Source organism: Bubalus bubalis, chromosome 9 (genome assembly GCF_019923935.1).
Source record: "Bubalus bubalis isolate 160015118507 breed Murrah chromosome 9, NDDB_SH_1, whole genome shotgun sequence".
Classification (NCBI taxonomy): domain Eukaryota; kingdom Metazoa; phylum Chordata; class Mammalia; order Artiodactyla; family Bovidae; genus Bubalus; species Bubalus bubalis.
Genome location: NC_059165.1, coordinates 16375107 through 16394218, shown reverse-complemented (window position 1 = coordinate 16394218; position 19112 = coordinate 16375107). Strand labels below are relative to the sequence as shown.

General features: G+C 39.4%; 1 protein-coding gene across 13 annotated transcripts in view; it reads right to left on the bottom strand.

The window, feature by feature from the left end:
* Positions 1-19112, bottom strand: part of MCTP1 (multiple C2 and transmembrane domain containing 1) — a 563412-nt gene that overhangs the window by 198033 nt on the left and 346267 nt on the right. For all 13 annotated transcript variants that reach the window (XM_045166809.1, XM_044948555.2, XM_025294006.3 and 10 more), the window contains one exon: positions 17706-17836. In XM_045166809.1, the coding sequence (XP_045022744.1) occupies positions 17706-17836 (131 nt within the window). The remainder of the gene's footprint in view (positions 1-17705; positions 17837-19112) is intronic.

The following is a 19112-nucleotide window of genomic DNA, read 5'->3' as shown; positions in this document are numbered from 1 at the left end:
TAAACTTTTATGAATAGGGCATCAAAACTGATGGTTGAGCTCAAACACTTCTTTAGTGTGAGTGATTTTAGAAATAGAATCAAAGTTTCATATTTACACGTTTTATTTTTGCCTATCAGAAATGACACGAAAGACATCCAGACTAGAAACATTTGGGAAGAAGAGGAATATAGATGCAAGAAATGAAGAAGAAAAGAAACGTGCTGGTCAGTGACAGAGAATCTGTATGCGCTAGACGCAAACTATCAAGACAACAGGATATTAGGGTCTGTATCAAGTCTGGAAAACATCTTCCTAAAGTTAGGATGTATATCAAGTAACCTCATTGTTTCCGCAAACACAACATCCATTTCAAAATACTCTCATGCTGTCTCCTTAAATTCTAAATGACAAAAAACCACATCAAATACCTTATTTAATATTCAAATCTTAATTGGAATTAGTTCCTAATAATACTTGGAACAAATTGAGGGTTAAAAATGCAACAGTAAAAGACAGCTAATCAAATGTATTTTCTAATAAAAAGGAAAAACATAAATTTGATTTTCTACAGATCTTTCTAGCATCTGGCACAGTGCCTAACCTACAATTTATTGAATGTGAATGAATCTTTGGACAAGACTGAGAGTATGACACTGGAGAATTGAACAGAGATTACAGTTCAGATGGTACTTTCTGTTGGATACAGTTGGGACAAAGAAGGGTCTTTCACTCACTTTTATCTATTTCCAGTCCTGATCATGCCCTATTCCTTTGTATGATGCTGCATCTCTCTTAACTTTGAAGCTTTCTGAAGGATTTCCTTCTATGCCTAGTACCATTTTTTGTTATTGTTATTGTTTAGTCACTAAGTCATGTCTGACTCTTTTGTGACTCCATGGACTGTAACCCGCCAGGCTCCTCTGTCCACGGGATTTGCCAGGCAAGAATGTTGGATTGGGTTGCCATTTCCTTCTCCAGGGGATCTTCCTGACACAGGAATTGAACCTGTGTCTCCAGCATTGGCAGGTGGATTTTTTTTTTAATCACTGAGGCACCTGGGAAGCTGGTCATTTAGATGTTGGCCTCCTCCTGATTTACATTAGAGTCACTGCATTTAATTCTTTAGAGTTAGGGAAGGTGTTCTAAAGATGATCTGGTCTAAGAATCGCAAATTGGCAACTTTCAGATCAAACCAGGTCGATGGATTTGCTGTTTTTATTGTGCTAAAAGAGTTTTGAATTTAAATAAAGCTTAAATACAAATGCCCTCTGAGTTACTTTCCCTAATATTTTCATTACAGCTGGACTATTTCACTTAATTCTGTATCTGGTTCCAATTATACCAATATACCATTTATACCAATAGGTATAACGATTTGTGATCCTCAAAGTTGCCTTAATTTACCAGGGAGGAAACTTAGGGCCAGAGAAGTGACCTCAATTAATGGAGATGCACAGTTACTAGCAGAACCAGACCTGAACCTGGGACTCTGGAATCCAAGGTCTAGGACTTTTCCTTAACCGATCTGTCATTATTGTAATTTTTCATCCTGGAGGAAGTTTGTGCTGTGTAAGGTGGTTCTTACTGGGTAATACCTGGATTTGTTTCAAAATGGAAAAATTATCTGTTTTCAAGTGCATAAGTATGTTATTTTTAGGCTTTAAAAATACGTATGAACAAGGGAAGAAGGCTGCAATTGTTCTTATAAAATAATAAATGAAGAAAAGCTTACAAATTTAATTTTTAAAGTTATGGAACTAATAAAATTTAAATTATCATTATACATTTGTAGGGAGGATTATACCTTTCTGCTGCAACTAGATTTTCAATATTGGGTATATTTGTATAAATAGTCCCAGGCCCTGTCCTATATTTAATGTTTCAGAATTTTGACTTTAATCATTTTAATATAGAAAATACCTATTTATACAAATATTTTGATAAAAGAGTAAGTGAATTCAAGACATATTTTGCTAGTTGAGGTTACTCAGATCTCCTATTCATTTAAAAACTCTGCTCAGGAGCACTCTGCAGATGCCATTTAAAACAAAATGTCACTCAATAACTAAGAAAACTTGTCCTGCTAACTTGAGATAATGTCATCATTACAGCATCATTGATATCTACATTAAATGGGTATCAAATCAAATTATTGCTGGAATTCAGTGGAGAAAAACCTTTTGCTATCATTTTGTAGTTATTGAATACATGTGTACAAAGATGGAACTTCTGCAACATAATATATTGTAAAGTGAATTCAGTACTAATTAACATTTATGGGCCAGTACTATGACTTAAATGTTTGTGTGCTATCCAAAATTCATATGTTGAACCCTAGTGCCCAGTGTGATGATATTAAGAGGTGAGGAGCTTGGGAAGTGATTACCTCATGAGGGTGGAGCCCTCATGAATGGGATTAGTGCCCTTATAAAAGAGGCACCAGAGAGATCTCTCGTCCTTCATCATGTGAGGACACAGAGGAAAAGCAGTTTATAAACCAGGAAACCAGATGGAAAATTTGCTGCTGTCTTGATCTTGAATGTAGATCAACCCCTAGAACTGTGAGAAATAAACTTCCATTGAATATAAGATATCCAGTCTATGGCATTTGGTTATAGCAGTCCAAAAGACAGATTCACCTGTGTTTGGCTTGCCTGTACTATTATGTCCTCAACAAAGGAAGTATTTGCTGTATTTTGGTTACAGAAATACTAAATAGTCATTCAGATGTCTCAGAATAAGCAAAAGTTGTTGGTTTTATATTGTTAAGAACATGAAAATGCAAAATTTTAAAGTACTGAAGCAAATTCATGAAATCCCAAAATACATATACTGGGAAAAGAGCCCAAGATTGGGCATCAGATTTCCTTTGTTCTAGCCCTCCATCTATTGCTAATTAGTTGTATGACCTTTTCTTAGACAACTTTTCCTCTTGAATTCTAGTTTTCTTATCTGTGATATGAGGTAATAGAACTAGATGAACTTCAAGTTCTCAAAAACCTCAAATTCCACAGTTTGTTACAACTCTATTCATATTTACAGTTGTTTAAATCTTCCTTTGGGCTGGATGATTCACAAGCTGGAATCAAGACTGCTGGGAGAAATATTAACAACCTCAGATATGCAGATACCACTCTAATTGCAGAAAAGTAAAGAGAAACTATGCCCCAACCAGTAAAGCTGAAGAAGCTGAAGTTGAACGGTTCTATGAAGACTCACAAGACCTTTTAGAACTAACACCCAAAAGAGATGTCCTTTTCATTATAAGGGACTAGAATGCAAAACTAGGAAGTCAAGAAACACCTAGAGCAACAGGCAAATTTGGCCTTGGAATACAGAATGAAGCAGGGCAAAGACTAATAGAGTTTTGCCAAGAAAATGCACTGGTCATAACAAACACCCTCTTCCAACAACACAAGAGAAGACTCTACACATGGACATCACCAGATGGTCAACACCAAAATCAGATTGATTATGTTCTTTGCAGCCAAAGATGGAGAAGCTCTATACAGTCAACAAAAACAAGACCAGGAGATGACTGTGGCTCAGACCATGAACTCCTTATTGCCAAATTCAGACTTAAACTGAAGAAAGTAGGGAAAACCACTAGACCATTCAGGTATGACCTAAATCAAATCCCTTATGATTATACAGTAGAAGTGAGAAATAGATTTAAGGGCCTAGATCTGCTACATAGAGTGCCTGATGAACTATGGACTGAGGTTCTTGACATTGTACAGGAGACAGGGTTCAAGACCATCCCCATGGAAAAGAAATGCAAAAAAGCAAAATGGCTGTCTGGGGAGGCCTTACAAATAGCTGTGAAAAGAAGAGAAGCAAAAGCAAAGGAGAAAAGGAAAGATATAAGCATCTGAATGCAGAGTTCCAAAGAATAGCAAGAAGAGATAAGAAAGCCTTCCTCAGCGGTCAATGCAAAGAAATAGAGGAAAACAACAGAATGGGAAAGACTAGAGATCTCTTCAAGAAAATCAGAGATACCAAGGGAACATTTCATGCAAAGATGGGCTCGATAAAGGACAGAAATGGTATGGACCTAACAGAAGCAGAAGATATTAAGAAGAGGTGGCAAGCATACACAGAAGAACTGTACAAAAAAGATCTTTATGACCCAGATAATCATGATGGTGTGATCTCTCATCTAGAGCCAGACATCCTGGAATGTGAAGTCAAGTGGGCCTTAGAAAGCATCACTACGAACAAAGCTAGTGGAGGTGATGGAATTCCAGTTGAGCTATTTCAAATCCTGAAAGATGATGCTGTGAAAGTGCTGCACTCTATATGCCAGCAAATTTGGAAAACTCAGCAGTGGCCACAGGACTGGAAAAGGTCAGTTTTCATTCCAATCCCAAAGAAAGGCAATGCCAAAGAATGCTTAAACTACTGCACAATTGCACTCATCTCACACGCTAGGAAAGTAATGCTCAAAATTCTCCAAGCCAGGCTTCAGCAATATGTGAACTGTGAACTTCCAGATGTTCAAGCTGGTTTCAGAAAAGGGAGAGGAACCAGAGATCAAATTGCCAACATCCGCTGGATCATGGAAAAAGCAAGAGAGTTCCAGAAAAACATTATTGACTATGCCAAAGCCTTTGACTGTGTGGATCACAATAAACTGTGGAAAATTCTGAAAGAGATGGGAATACCAGACCACCTGATCTGCCTCCTGAGAAATTTGTATGCAGGTCAGGAAGCAACAGTTAGAACTGGACATGGAACAACAGACTGGTTCCAAATAGGAAAAGGAGTACGTCAAAGCTGTACTGTGTCACCCTGCTTATTTAACTTATCTGCAGAGTACATCGTGAGAAACGCTGGACTGGAAGAAACACAAGCTGGAATCAAGATTGCCGGGAGAAACATCAATAACCTCAGATATGCAGATGATACCACCCTTATGGCAGAAAGTGAAGAAGAACTAAAAAGCCTCTTGATGAAAGTGAAAGTGGAGAGTGAAAAAGTTGGCTTAAAGCTCAACATTCAGAAAACGAAGATCATGGCATTTGGTCCCACCACTTCATGGGAAATAGATGGGGAAGCAGTGGAAACAGTGTCAGACATTAGTTTTTTGGGCTCCAAAATCACTGCAGATGGTGACTGCAGCCATGAAATTAAAAGACGCTTAATCCTTGGAAGGAAAGTTATGACCAACTTAGATAGCATATTGAAAAGCAGAGACATTACTTTGCCAACAAAGGTTCGTCTAGTCAAGGCTATGGTTTTTCCAGTGGTCATGTATGGATGTGAGAGTTGGAAAGCTGAGTGCCGAAGAATTGATGCTTTTGAACTGTGGTGTTGGAGAAGACTCCTGAGAGTCCCTTGGACTGCAAGGAGATCCAACCAGTCCATTCTGAAGGAGATCAGCCCTGGGATTTCTTTGGAAGGAATGATGCTAAAGCGGAAACTCCAGTACTTTGGCCACCTCATGCGAAGAGTTGACTCATTGGAAAAGACTCTGATGCTGGGAGGGATTGGGGGCAGGAGGAGAAGGGGACGACAGAGGATGAGATGGCTGGATGGCATCACTGACTCGATGGACGTGAGTCTGGGTGAATTCCGGGAGTTGGTGATGGACAGGGAGGCCTGGCGTGCTGCGATTCATGGGGTCACAAAGAGTCGGACACAACTAGTGACTGAACTGAATTGAACTGAAAGAGAAACTAAAAACTTCTTGATGGGGGTGAAAGAGGAGAGTGAAAAAACTGGCTTAAAACTCAACACTCAAAAAACTAAGATCATGGTATCCAGTTCCATCACTTCATGGCAAATAGAAGGGGAAAATTTGGAAGCAGTGACAAATTTTATTTTCCTGGATTCCAGAATCACTGTAAATGGTAACTGCAGCCAAGAAATTAAAAGACACTTGCTCCTTGGAAGGAAAGCTATGACAAACTTAGCTATTAAAAAGCAGAGACATATCTTTGCTGACAAAGGTTGGTATAGTCAAAGCTATGTTTTTTCTAGTATGCATGTGAGAGTTGGACCATAAAGAAGGCTGATCACTGAAGAACTGATGCTTTTGAATTGTGGTGCTAGAGAAGACTCTTGAGAGTCCCTTGGACTGCAAGGAGATCAAACCAGTCAGTCCTAAAGGAAATCAACCCTGATTTCCATTCCTTGGAAGGACTGATGCTGAAGCTGAAACTCCAATACTTTGGCCACCTGATACAGAGAGCCAACACATTGGAAAAGGCCCTGATACTGGGAAAGACTGAAGGCAGGAGGAGAAGGAGATGACAGAGCATGAGATGTTTGGATAACATCACTGACTCAATGGGCATGTGTTTGACCAAACTCTGGGGATACAGTGAAGGACAGGGAAGCCTAGAATGCTGAAGTTTATGGGGTCACAAAGAGTTGGACCTAAGTTAGCAACTAAAGAGCAGCAACAACAACACATCTTCCTTTTTTATAATTCCACATATCAAAAATGTACGAGAACAAATTCATCTTCCAGGTAATGAAATACTATTCCTCAGATGTATTATGCCTCCACCCCACCAAAGAAAAAAGTCTGAATGTAAGAATCTAATCTTCAAATTGTCTTCTAAGGAGCACGGGTCGGGGGTTGCATCCTAGTCGCCATGGATGGAGGAAGGGTGAAAAACGGGGTGTGGATTCTCCCCTTTGGTTCAAAGAACAGCTCCTCTCACTTCTTGTTTTATATCTGGGTTCTACATGGAACTCCTGGGAGGGTCCTCAGCTGCCGGCTTTGTCTTAGCTTTGATTTGACTGGGTCTTTCCAAGGGGCTGTTCCTCATCCTCCGACTGTGACCAGTCAACTGGGTGTGAGTCCTCAGAGGTCTTTCACCCAGGACTGGCCTCGGACGGTCAAAACTCTCACTTGCCCAAATGGGCTGAGTGCTCCCCTCGGCTGCCACTGTGCATCTAGGCCCAAACGCCACATGCCCCAAATTTCTGGCCTCTAAGGCCACTTCTGCCCTTGGATGAAAAGCTGCACTAAGGAGTATGTATGGGATCTGGCTTCCTGGTCAACCACTAAAGAAACCAGATGAAACCACGTAGACGTTTTTTCCCGATGGGGTGAACTTAGATCAATGGCATAGGAGACGGGAAGGTAACTTTCTCTCTCTCACAAACCGTTCCAAAAGCAGGATTCTCCATCTTGCCTGCCTGTGCACACGTGGTCAAGTGCGCACAGCTGCTGAGCAGCTATGGGGTCTCTGAAACTCTGGGAACGTGGCCAGCCCAGTAACAAATCACCGTGCATGACTCTCTAGTCTTCTCTGCATCATGTTCTCTCTCTCTCACCCTCATTGCCTGGGATTGTACCTCCCATTTAAGCACCAGCACCTCATCACTGCTTCAAGCTCTGTGTCCTATGGAACCTGTGAGTGAAGTCACTCAGTCATGTCTGACTCTGCAACCCAATGGACTGTAGCCTACCAGGCTCCTCCGTCCATGGAATTTTCCAGGCAAGAGTACTGGACTGGGTTGCCATTTCCTTCTCCAGGGGATCTTCCCAATCCAGGAATCAAACTTGGGTCTCCTGTATTGCAGGCAAATGCTTTACCATCTGAGCCACCAGGGAAGCCGTAGGGAACCTGGCCTAATGCAAAAAACCATTAACATGATTCAATCCTGACAGTTACAGATATCCAAGAAGCAAATCTGGCCATGTCCCACTCCTGGCTTCTCACCACTTATGAAAGTTCTTTAGTAAGGCAATGGGGTCCTCCACAACCTACCATCATCTTGGGTGTTTACTTGTTGATTTACACTTGCTATTTCAGTAATTCCTGATTGTCTGTAATTCTCCCACCATCCATGCTAAGGCTCACCTGCTTCTTTGTGTTCTGTTGTGAAGGAAGCAACCCCATCTACCTGAGATGATATATCTACCTATCTTTGCTTGGCTAATTTTTCACTAATCATCCTGGCAAAAACCAGCAGTTGTCTTTTTCTGTCCATCTCTTGGTACATGTCAAGGGCAGGCACCTAGCCCAACACCTGGAATACAGTCAGAATACCGCGGTCCAAATATTTTATACCTGCATTCACACCGGTGGCTTGTGCATCGGGTATGTCACACGCGACCGCCAAGTACCTCGAGTGACGAGCAGCAGCCGCATGACACAGAGGAGCTGACAGTGACTCCTGAACTTGTTGACTGGCTTCCACTGAACCGCAGTCCAAAATACTTACAGAGGAGGAGATAGAGGTTCAGAGAGGCCAAAATTCTACCCATTTTGATAGTGGCAGAGTCAGAATCAGCATGGAATTTTGCTCATGCTACCATTTCTATATTGTCTTCCTAGAAAGTGGATTGATTTCTTTCCAACACCCATTTATTAATTGTTTATTTCTATTAATTGCATTATGCATCAGGCTTCTGTTAAATTTGAGGGATTCAACACTTTGTAAGCCTTGTGATCTCTCACATCCTTATTTGCAGAACTACCACAGGCCCAGTGTGTTGTTTGAGTGAAGTTATTTGGCTTCAGAGTTTACGTCAGGGATTCAGAACATTAGAGTTTTAATAAAGCTGAATTATTCATTAGTATTGTGATATTAAGCAAGCCACTTAAACTTTTTATGCATCAGCTTTCCTCATTTATGCCTTCTTTTTGCATACAGAAACAATAGATGAAAAACTACTGTGAAAAGATGAAAATGCTATGTAAACACTATATAGTTTTATTATCTCATATGCCTTAGTTTGATATTGAACAACTTTAGAATTTACTGTCAGAACCAAACTCATCAATGAATTATCAATAGAAGAATCAAAAGAGACTCAAACTGAAAGAGATTTGAGTGCGACTTTCTTTCATTCCACAAATGGGAAATTGAGGCTCAGAGAAATTAAGTGATGGTTTTAAGACCTCAAACCCCATTTCCTGACTTCCATATCAAAGCTTGAAATTCTTTGCTCTTTTTAAAAACTATATGCACTTACTTGGCCATGTGAAAGGAACACATCACATTTATTTGGTGACATTTCCCCCTAAGTTCAAGGAGAAAATGTTCAGTATTCTTATCACTTTTTTCTCACCGCCTTTCCATCTGCCTAAGCCAGTAACCAACCCAGATAAAAGTTTTGTGATTAGCACCAGTGATGTACATGTGAGATGCAGGAAGCAAATGTTAGGCCTATGTGAATGCATTTATGTATTTTTTAATTTAAAAATAAGACAGAAAATTAAAAAAAATAAAACTAGGATTCAAGCTTCATAAATATTTTATACCTGCATTCACACCGGTGGCTTGTGCATCGGGTATGTCACACGCGACCGGCAAGCATCTCGAGTGATGAGCAGCAGCCGCATGACATAGAGGAGCTGACAGTGACCCCTGAACTTGGTGACTGGCTTCCACTGAACCACAGTCCATATGATACGTGCCCAGGGAGGTGGGTTTACAGATTATAGCATCCAGCTTTAACCGAACCAGTTCTCACAAAATGGACAATGGCTTTAAAAGATACCAGTCAATTAGGAGGTTGGGATTAACATATACACACTACTATATATAAAATAGGTAACCCACAAGGATGTACCGCATAGCACAGGGAACTTGCTCAGTACTCTGTAATAACCATTATGGGAAAAGAATATGGAAAAGAAAGACGCATGTATATGTATAACTGAATCATTTTGCTGTACACCTGAAACTAACACGACATTGTAAATCAACTATACTCCAATATAAAACAAAAATGAAAACAATAAAAGATCCCTGTAAAGAAACTGTGCATTGAAGATTATGCTAACTGGACAAGCATAAGTGAACAGAATGATGGACAAGAACACCCAGAGTTGACACATTTCCTCCTCGCCCAGCTCTGTGTCAGCTACATTCTGATTCTGATTTACAAACCGGGGGTGCGGCATAATCAGGTCTAACAAGAACTCTGCCAAAATCAACTTTAAATTATCAGGAAGAATATCTGCAACAGAAATTTATATCTCCTCTAACAAGAAACTTCTAAGTGTGTGTTGTGCCCTGAAGTACCTACTCATGATATTACGAAGCCATCCAGATAAGAGAACATTTAAAAACAAAGCCTCTATCCTTCAATAAAAAATCAATTAATTAAAAAACAAAATAAAGCAAAATCGAAGCCTCGGGACAGGAAGACAAGCCTCTATAGGATTTCTTTTGTGGGGGAGAATTTCTAAAAACACAGTTTACATAATTTGGACCAAATTTATCGATAAAATTAGAAAACTTTTTGAGGTTTATTGTTTGAGAACTACTTTACACTGGTAAAACAAATAACACATAAGATCTCATATTACAAATCAATATGATAGATAACTCTTTAGAATCTTTGCATTTTAAAGAATTCAACAGGTAACCACGAAAGTTTTTCAAGTTTCACGATGATGCAGTGCACACGCCACCTGACATTACTAAATGCTAATGCAATTACTGGAGAAGGCAATGGCACCCCACTCCAGTACTCTCGCCTGGAAAATCCCACGGACGGAGGAGCCTGGTGGGCTGCAGTCCATGGGGTCGCTAAGAGTCGGACACGACTGAGCGACTTCACTTTCACTTTTCACTTTCATGCATTGGAGAAGGAAACGGCAACCCACTCCAGTGTTCTTGCCTGGAGAATCCCAGGGACGGGGGAGCCTGGTGGGCTGCCGTCTATGGAGTCGCACAGAGTCGGATACAACTGAAGCGACTTAGCAGCAGCAGCAGCAGCAATGCAATTACTGCATTGTCAGCAGTTGTTACTGTCCAACTGTCTTTGGGGAGATGGATTTATCAGAGCATACTTCTATTAATACAAACTTGGGAGGTTCCCCTTCATTGCCTAGAAGGTAAGCTACTTAACATACACACAGTGGTGCATGAAAACTGTCTTTGGAAACTTTGTCTATCATATATAAAATACTGCAGTGAGTATAAACTTTCTGAGAAAGTCTTCAGAAGAAAAAATAGTAAGTCATGAAAGAAAATGGATTGAAATCTTAATATATTTGACTTGAGTTTACGACAAACCAAGACAAGAATCAATGACACTCCATTCTTTATTGAAACATTACCTATCTCCCAAATGAAATATTTCACTCAGTGCCTAGTAAGGAAAATGGTGAAACACAATGATTCCATTAAAACTTCTCTTCAGTTTAGAGTTTTCTGAATAGTTATCTTGTGCTTTCAAATTAATAATGAAGCAGAGATTGCTTCTACTCTGATATAGGTAGCAAGTAGAATAATCACTGTAGTATTTATATCACAAATAAGAATCACTGCAAATCAGAACCTATAGAGTGTCAAACCCTCACATACAATGTCCTTCAATTAAGAAACATTAATTTGGTTAATATACAAAGTCAAAGGCTGTTTCCTCATTTTCCACACTGTACCTGGAGAGATGTATGTGTATGCCTACTCATTCCGCATTCTCTTTCCTTTGGCATTAGATTACAGAGTCACAGATTTATTTTATGGTCATAGCATTTGACAGCATTTTTCTTCACCCAGAATGTGCCCATTTGGAATAACTTTTTTTCTTTTATATTACTAAGAAAAATTGTGTTAAAATAGAACTTTCTACTGAAGTTTGCATCTGTAGCACTCTGTTGTTGTGGGCAGTATCAATGTCTTGGCCCTGATAACAATGCAACAAATAAAGTTAGGAGCAATCCACCAACTGAAAATATATGGGCACCAAATCAATGCCACTTTAAAGATAAACAAGCGTTTTGCACACTAATAAATAATGCTATAAATCTTGCTATATTGGATTGCAAATAACTCCGACTGAATGAAATTGCTTGACATGGGATTTACTTATTCTGCACGTTCATAAAAACAACTTGTTCTCTGACAGCACTCATTCTTGGCAATTTACCACAGCTGCCAGCAGCCAATTTGTTCAGATTACTGCTCTGCATAAAAGTGTAACAATCATGAGGATTTATTAGCTGATTATTGTAAAGGTGGCAGTCCGTCTTGCCTGCCAAAATGCAGGTGATCAGAAAGTTAAATAATTACTCGCAGATTAACATTATTTCACCTTCACTTGAAATCTGTAGCTCAGTGACAGGTAAAATTTGCTGTTCAAACTTGCAGTATGGTACACACCATCCAAGTGGGTTTACTGCCCACCTGGCATTTTATCAAGTGCTTAATGGCTCCAGAATATACTGAATATGAGACCAAAGTGAAAGGGGCATGGATTCTAGAGTCAGGAATCCTGGATTTGAATCTCAGATAAGTTGCCTCAAATTCATACTAGCTGAGCAGTCGCTGAACCATTTGGCTATACCTCAAAAACACCTCACTTTTTGCACCTGCAAAATTGGTATAATATGAATCACCCTTGTTTTACCCTAATATTGAGCTAAAGTACATAGTAGTTCCCCTTACAGTGTAAAACATTATTATTGTTGTTGTTTCTTTCCATTCATAGTAAATTTAATTTTTTTGTAAAATTTAACAACCAGATAGCATTAACTCACTAGACATTATGATAAAAAATTATCAATATCTTTGTAAATGGATAGGCATTTTTTTTCAAATGCAACCACTCAGTATTTTTCAAGTACAAAGATCACTCAGACACTTTAACTCATTAATTCTCCCTTTTGAATTACATACAAATATCTTTCTCAATTGTACTGAAACTCTATACTTTCCACTAAGACATGTTGTTCTAACTACTGTTGCCTTAACATCTGCTGTCAAATTCTATATTTATTTAGAGAAGGAAGAGCCATAATTCCAGCAATCAATCAAGCTTCAGGTGTGTAAAGTTAAATCTAGCAGATACTTCTTAAGCACCTATTATTTGCCATTCGCCTTTCTAGGTATTGAGGATGCCACGATGAACAACACAACTCAAAAATTCCCACCCTTACGAAGCTCACATTCTACTGATGGGAAGTAAATGATAAAATGTGCGAAATCCATAGTCTGTCCAATGGTGATAGACCTTGATGCAGAGAACAAAGCAGGATAAAGGAAACGGGACATCAAGGGAAAGAAGTTTCATTTTTACATAGAGTTGGGATGGCTGCATCACTGCTGTGACGTTTGTGCACAGACCTAAAGTAGGTAAAGAAGCTAGACAGGTGGACACGTGGAGATGGAGGGAAAGGTCCTGGGGTGGGAAGATGTCTGGTGTACTTGAGAAGGAGCAAAAAGGATCCTTAAAAACAGTTAATAGACATTAATGGGACAGCATTACCCTCCACAGCCAACTTTAAATTTATTTGCCAGCTACCAGCCAACTCCCAGAAATCTCTAACTTTTAAGTGAATAGAGACACATCTTAATTATTTCCACCACACACACACACACACACACACACACAAACACACAAAGATAATATGTGACACCATAGAGGCACCAACTATAGCTACAATGGCAACTGTATTACAATATATAAATGTATTAAATCAACACATTGTACAGCTTCAATTTACATGTTTCATATAAAATATATTTCAATAAATTAATTAAAAATAATTTAATATAGACATAGAATGTTGCAAGAGTACTTGCAAAAGAGCACAGAAAACCATGAGGACACTTTTGCTCCTGTTACTTTAATCTTAGAACTCAAATTTAATTAGAAGATAAGTCAATTCTTTTCTAAACTATTCTAGGATCAAGGAATTCTGTTATAATCTGCATTATTTCGACTGTTACCACACAACCATCACATAAACACATGCAAGTCTACTTGCCTTCTACTTTGATCTAGTAATGTATTTTTTTTTCAGCAGCAGGATGTGTGTAAAGTACAATTTAGTAAGTATGAAGTGAGTGATCAAGAGCTTCGGCTGCTTTCTGGTCATCAACTAGATTGAAAATAATGGTATTTGCCATAGTCATTTCCTTTTTCTGCCACAGGCATCTTTGTTAAATTAGCAGAGTATACAATGATTTTCTACTGTCCACCTTTGATTACTTCAGATTCAACAATAATTCCCTTTACTATGCAAAAGGATTCAAACTGATACTCAAAAGTGGTCCTAAGAGTCTTCTTGTCTACCTGCGCTCTGTTCACACTAAAAATTCTTGGCTCAAATTGCTTTCATAGGGAATTAAATTTGATAGATGACCAAATGTGAATTTCTTTAGTGAAGCCAATGCCAGATAGTGTTAGTCGCTCAGTTGTGTCCAACTCTTTTGTGACCCCATGGACTGTAGCCCACCAGGTTCTTCTGTCCATGGAGTTCTCTAGGCAAGAATACTGGGGTGGGTTGCAATTCCCTTCTCCAGGGGATCTTCCCAACAAAAATGTAACTGGAAATAAGAGTAGGTCATTCAAAATAAATGAGAGTTTTAGAAATCCTTATAATTCTTTAAAGGTAGTATTTTGACTCTCCATCTAAGCCAGTTTTAATCTAACCAGGATACTGGGAAGCAGAGCACACAGTTGTGTCCATCAAAGCAATAAGGGTGCTGGAGTAGGTCTCCTTGATCCTGCTTGTAAAGTTCCCCTGTGTAATAGCCATGGGCATAAAGAAATCATCCAACAACCCATGCAGAGCCGCAGAAACTATATGCAAGAAGGTCCATCTAGTCAAGGCTATGGTTTTTCCAGTGGTCATGTATGGATGTGAGAGTTGGACTATAAAGAAAGCTGAGCACAGAAGAATTGATGCTTTTGAACTGTGGTGTTGGAGAAGACTCTTGAGAGTCCCTTGGACTGCAAGGAGATCCAACCAGTCCATCCTAAAGGAGATCAGTTCTGTGTGTTCATTGAAAGGACTGATGTTGAAGCTGAAACTCCAATACTTTGGCCACCTCATGCAAAGAGCTGACTCATTTGAAAAGACCCTGATGCTGGGAAAGATTGAAGGCAGGAGGAGAAGGGGACATCAGAGGATGAGATGGTTGGATAGCATCACGGACTCAATGGACATGAGTTTGGGTGGATTCCAGGAGTTGGTGATGGACAGGGAGGCCCGGCGTGCTGAGGTCCATGGGGTCGCAAAGAGTGGGACATGACTGTGTGACTGAACTGAACTGAAGCACTTTCAACAACTTAAAAAATAAGGGTGGGATACACGTCCAACTAGATAGCTAGTTTATTAGAAAAGGATATGGCCCCAGATGGAAGAGATGCACAGAGGTATGTGGTAAGGGGTATGGAGCTTCCAAGCCCTCCCAGGGCACACCAGTCCCCCAGCACCTGCGAGGACTTGCACAGGTTCCCCAACCTAGAAACTCCAAAAATGGATTTCTTCTCTTTTTCCACACTTCATGAGACCTTCTTAGCTCCCTAGTTGTCTAGAGCAATCACTATTATCTTCGGAGTGCCATTTATCACTGTTCTCTCAAAAATTGCCAAAACAGGGATAAACCCATAGAAACAAGATGAAGTGGGATACACAGGTCTACCTCTCTGCCAAACTTTCTTCAAATAATTAGGCCTGCCATTGAAGAATCCATAATATTATCTAATGAGGAAAAGGGAAAGGTCAGTGAAAAATGAGCTGAGAGGACTTCCCCGGTGGTACAGTGGATAAGAATCTACCTGCCAATACAGGGGACATGGTTTGGTCCCTGATCTTGGGAGATTCCACATTCCACAGGGCAACTAAGCCCGCATACCTCAACTACTCAAGCCCATGCGCCTACAGCCTGTGCTCTGTCACAAGAGAATCCACTGCAATCAGAAGCCCATATACTGCAGTTAAAAGGAGCTTCCGCTCACTGAAACTAGAGAAAGCCTGCACACACCAATGAAGACCCAACACAACCAAAAATTTAAAAAATGGGCTTAGAAATTTTCATCATTTCCAAATTTGGAGATTCCTTTCAAAGAAAGAAGAGTTGTTAAAAGGGTGCATGTTATCATGGAAAAAAATGGAAAATAGGATAAGAAGGACTTCATGGAGTGTGGACCCAGGAGTACAAGAAGCCAATACATTTTATGATTTATGTCATGATTTTACTGATATAAGAAAATTCGAATACAAAGCAATGAGATTGAGGTAGTGTGTTACACATGACAGTCATTCTGGTGGTCACCGAATAGAGCTAATGTTGCTAAAAATTATGAAAATGAATGAATTATTCAAGGAATAGCTAGAACAGTATCTACTCGAAATAGCTCATAGCATATTGAGGGGAAAAGAAACAGACGTATTTATAATAAAATGTATTCCGTGTATGAACAGATCTTTACTGTTACTTAAGCTTTCCCTTTCCCTTTTCACTTTCCTGCATTAGAGAAGGAAATGGCAACCCATTCCAGTGTTATTGCATGGAGAATCCCAGGGACGGGGGAGCCTGGTAGGCTGCCGTCTAGGGGTCACACAGAGTCGGACACGACTGAAGCGACTTAGCAGCAGCAGCAAGCTAGTGGTACAGCCCAAAGAGAACAAGACAGAACATTAAGAAAACCCTGAAAACAGTATTTTACTAGAGGGGAAAAAAACATGCAGTAAAGGCCTGTCATTTAAAAAGGACTGACATGTAACGTGGCATAAGATTAGTGGTGTTTTTCTCGTTCCATTTTGTAAGTAAAATATTAAAGGTTAACTGAAGCTCATCTTTGACCTCTCATTCTGTAATCCTGTGAAGAAAACTATTGTTTAAAACATCTTTCTTAGAATAGGAAAAAGACAAAAAGATACATATGTTGGGTTGGGTTCCTGTGTTTTGTTCTCCTAGTGTAAACTCCCCTTTATTATTATTAGCATGTGTGCATTTCTTCAGGTTGTATGTTTAGAGACCTGGAAATCACGTGAACTGCAATGAAGAAAGAAGTTTTTAAACTAACAAGTTCTTCTGTACACTGTGTTTTATCTCAGTATTGATATTTCAATATGTTTTGCTATAAAGACACATATGTAACTACTGAAAATACAAAAATAGGTGTAAAAGTAAGAAAACAATCATATAATTCAAACAGTTTTTCAAAATAAGCTTGTTGTGATGCTGAAGCTGAAGCTGCAATACTTTGGCCACCTGATGTGAAGAGCTAACTCCTTGGAAAAGACCCTGATGCTGGGAAAGATTGAAGGCGGGAGGAGAAGGGGATGACAGAAGATGAGATGCTCGGATGGCATCACCGACTCAACAGACATGAGTTTGAGTAAGCCCCGGGAGTTGGTGATGGACAGGGTGGCCTGGCGTGCTGCAGTCCATGGGGTCACAAAGAGTTGGACGTGACTGAGTGACTAAACTGAACTGAACTGTGCAGAGATATCATGCAAGCCTCAGAATATTCTTTTCTTCACTGCATTATTAGATTAACATGGATCTGCCTCACCTACACACTTCCTTCACTAACACTTGAACTCCTGGGAGATTTGTGAACTCCTAGGAGATTATCAAGATTCTCTACCTTGAGAGAGCTGGATGAAACAACACATTTTATGGTCACAATATGCTTTATGAAAAGCAATATTATCTCCGATTACTTTGCACACTATGAATATGCCCTTTGTCCCTTTTAAGCATTGTATATCAAAGGAGATTCCTCTTTCTCAACTTCTATAATGTTCATGCACAATGTCCCCAGCATCGGGAGAAAATTTCTGGATATCAAATTCAAGTAGCCTGTCCATCAACTGGTCAAAACTGCCACCTACTGGTCAGTCTTCAAAATCTATTTTTCAGTTCACCCAAGCCTTGCTTTCCCATGGTAAGATCCCTTGCTTTGAAACAGTGAAGATCAGTTATAATACCAGACCTAGACTAAATTTTCTTTTTAAAATACTTACCCTCTCTAGGATGAATCAAAAATACCAAGTTGCACAAACCTGCCAATAAAGTCGTCCCTTTTCCCGGCGTCTTTGTCCCAGGCAGTGATATCAATGATCCCGCCTCTTTCTTCATAGAGATGAAAATCAAATTGTTCCCTCCACTGAGGATTCAGTGTTTTGGGCATAATCTGGAAAAACCAAAATGTCATTACTATCTCATCGGTATCAGTCTTAAAAAATGCAACTTGAGACATAAATCAAACTTTAGGTCCTAACCTAGAAAAGCATGTGAGATTTGAATGAGAGCTTCCAGAAATGATGGACATTAGATGTCAGCATTTTTACTGCATATGGTCTGAAAGAACCCAAAAAGACGTGTCCTAAAGACCAAGAAGCACCTTCTCCTCATCGTGAACAACAGATGAGAGACACGAATTATATAGAAAGGGCCAACAGTCTCTAAGTGAAGTAGCTCACTCAGATAACAGCGCTTGTTTTACATGCCCAGTTAATGCATGAAGATATAGGTCAAAGTCTGTGGTCTTATAGAAAAGGGAGATGAGGATTTCTAGAGTTCCTTTCTTCCCCCCTTACTTCCATCTTATAGAATTCGAATAGAATAGTGAAGAAAATAGACAACGAAGTTCTGTAGGAGGGGGGAAAAGTAAGTTTTTGGTGGCCAGGCAAACTTTTATCTTAGAATGACAGCGCTGATGTATCATCCCCGTTTTATACATGGAGAAACCAAGACCTGAAGTTTAAGTGAGGCCACCATCATTAAGTTTTAATACCTAGATTATAACTCAAGTCTTTGAGTAGAGTTTCAGATCTCTTGCCCCACGGCGCTATGCCAAAAATGCTTGTGAATTAATATGAGTGTGTGTGTGTGTGTGTGTATAATCTCCATGTTGCATATACAAGAAGGATATCTGATGTGCAATTTTGTACCTTCAAGTATTTAGATTAGACACCTGGTGGAATCAATGAATAAAGTGACCCGATACTGATGTGTTTTAAAATTTCACTCCTCATTGAGCTGGACAACATTCGTTCATATTTGTTTCTCTATTCTTTCTTTTTAGCAGGAGGGCCTGTAGTGGCCTTTTCTCTTTTTAATGTATGAGAGACACATCTTCAGATGTAAAGACTTTGAAAGCAATGAAGTATGTTATGTGCAGAGGTAATGCAAATGAATCACAATTTTTAAAGTTCATAATCTGAAATTAATCTGCAATACATCATGGAAAGAAAGAGCAGAGAGAGACACGTGTCCATAGCTGGGTTTCATATTTCACACCTAAAGAGCAGAACTATAAAAATAAGTAATGTTTTAAGCCTATCAGAACATGGAAATAATGTTAATTGATAAAGGACAAGATGAAAGTGGTCATAGGTATCTATTTTGGGGAATCAGTACTTTCTTTAAAGTGTTATTATTAAGCCCAATGCAGGGGAAAAAAAAAA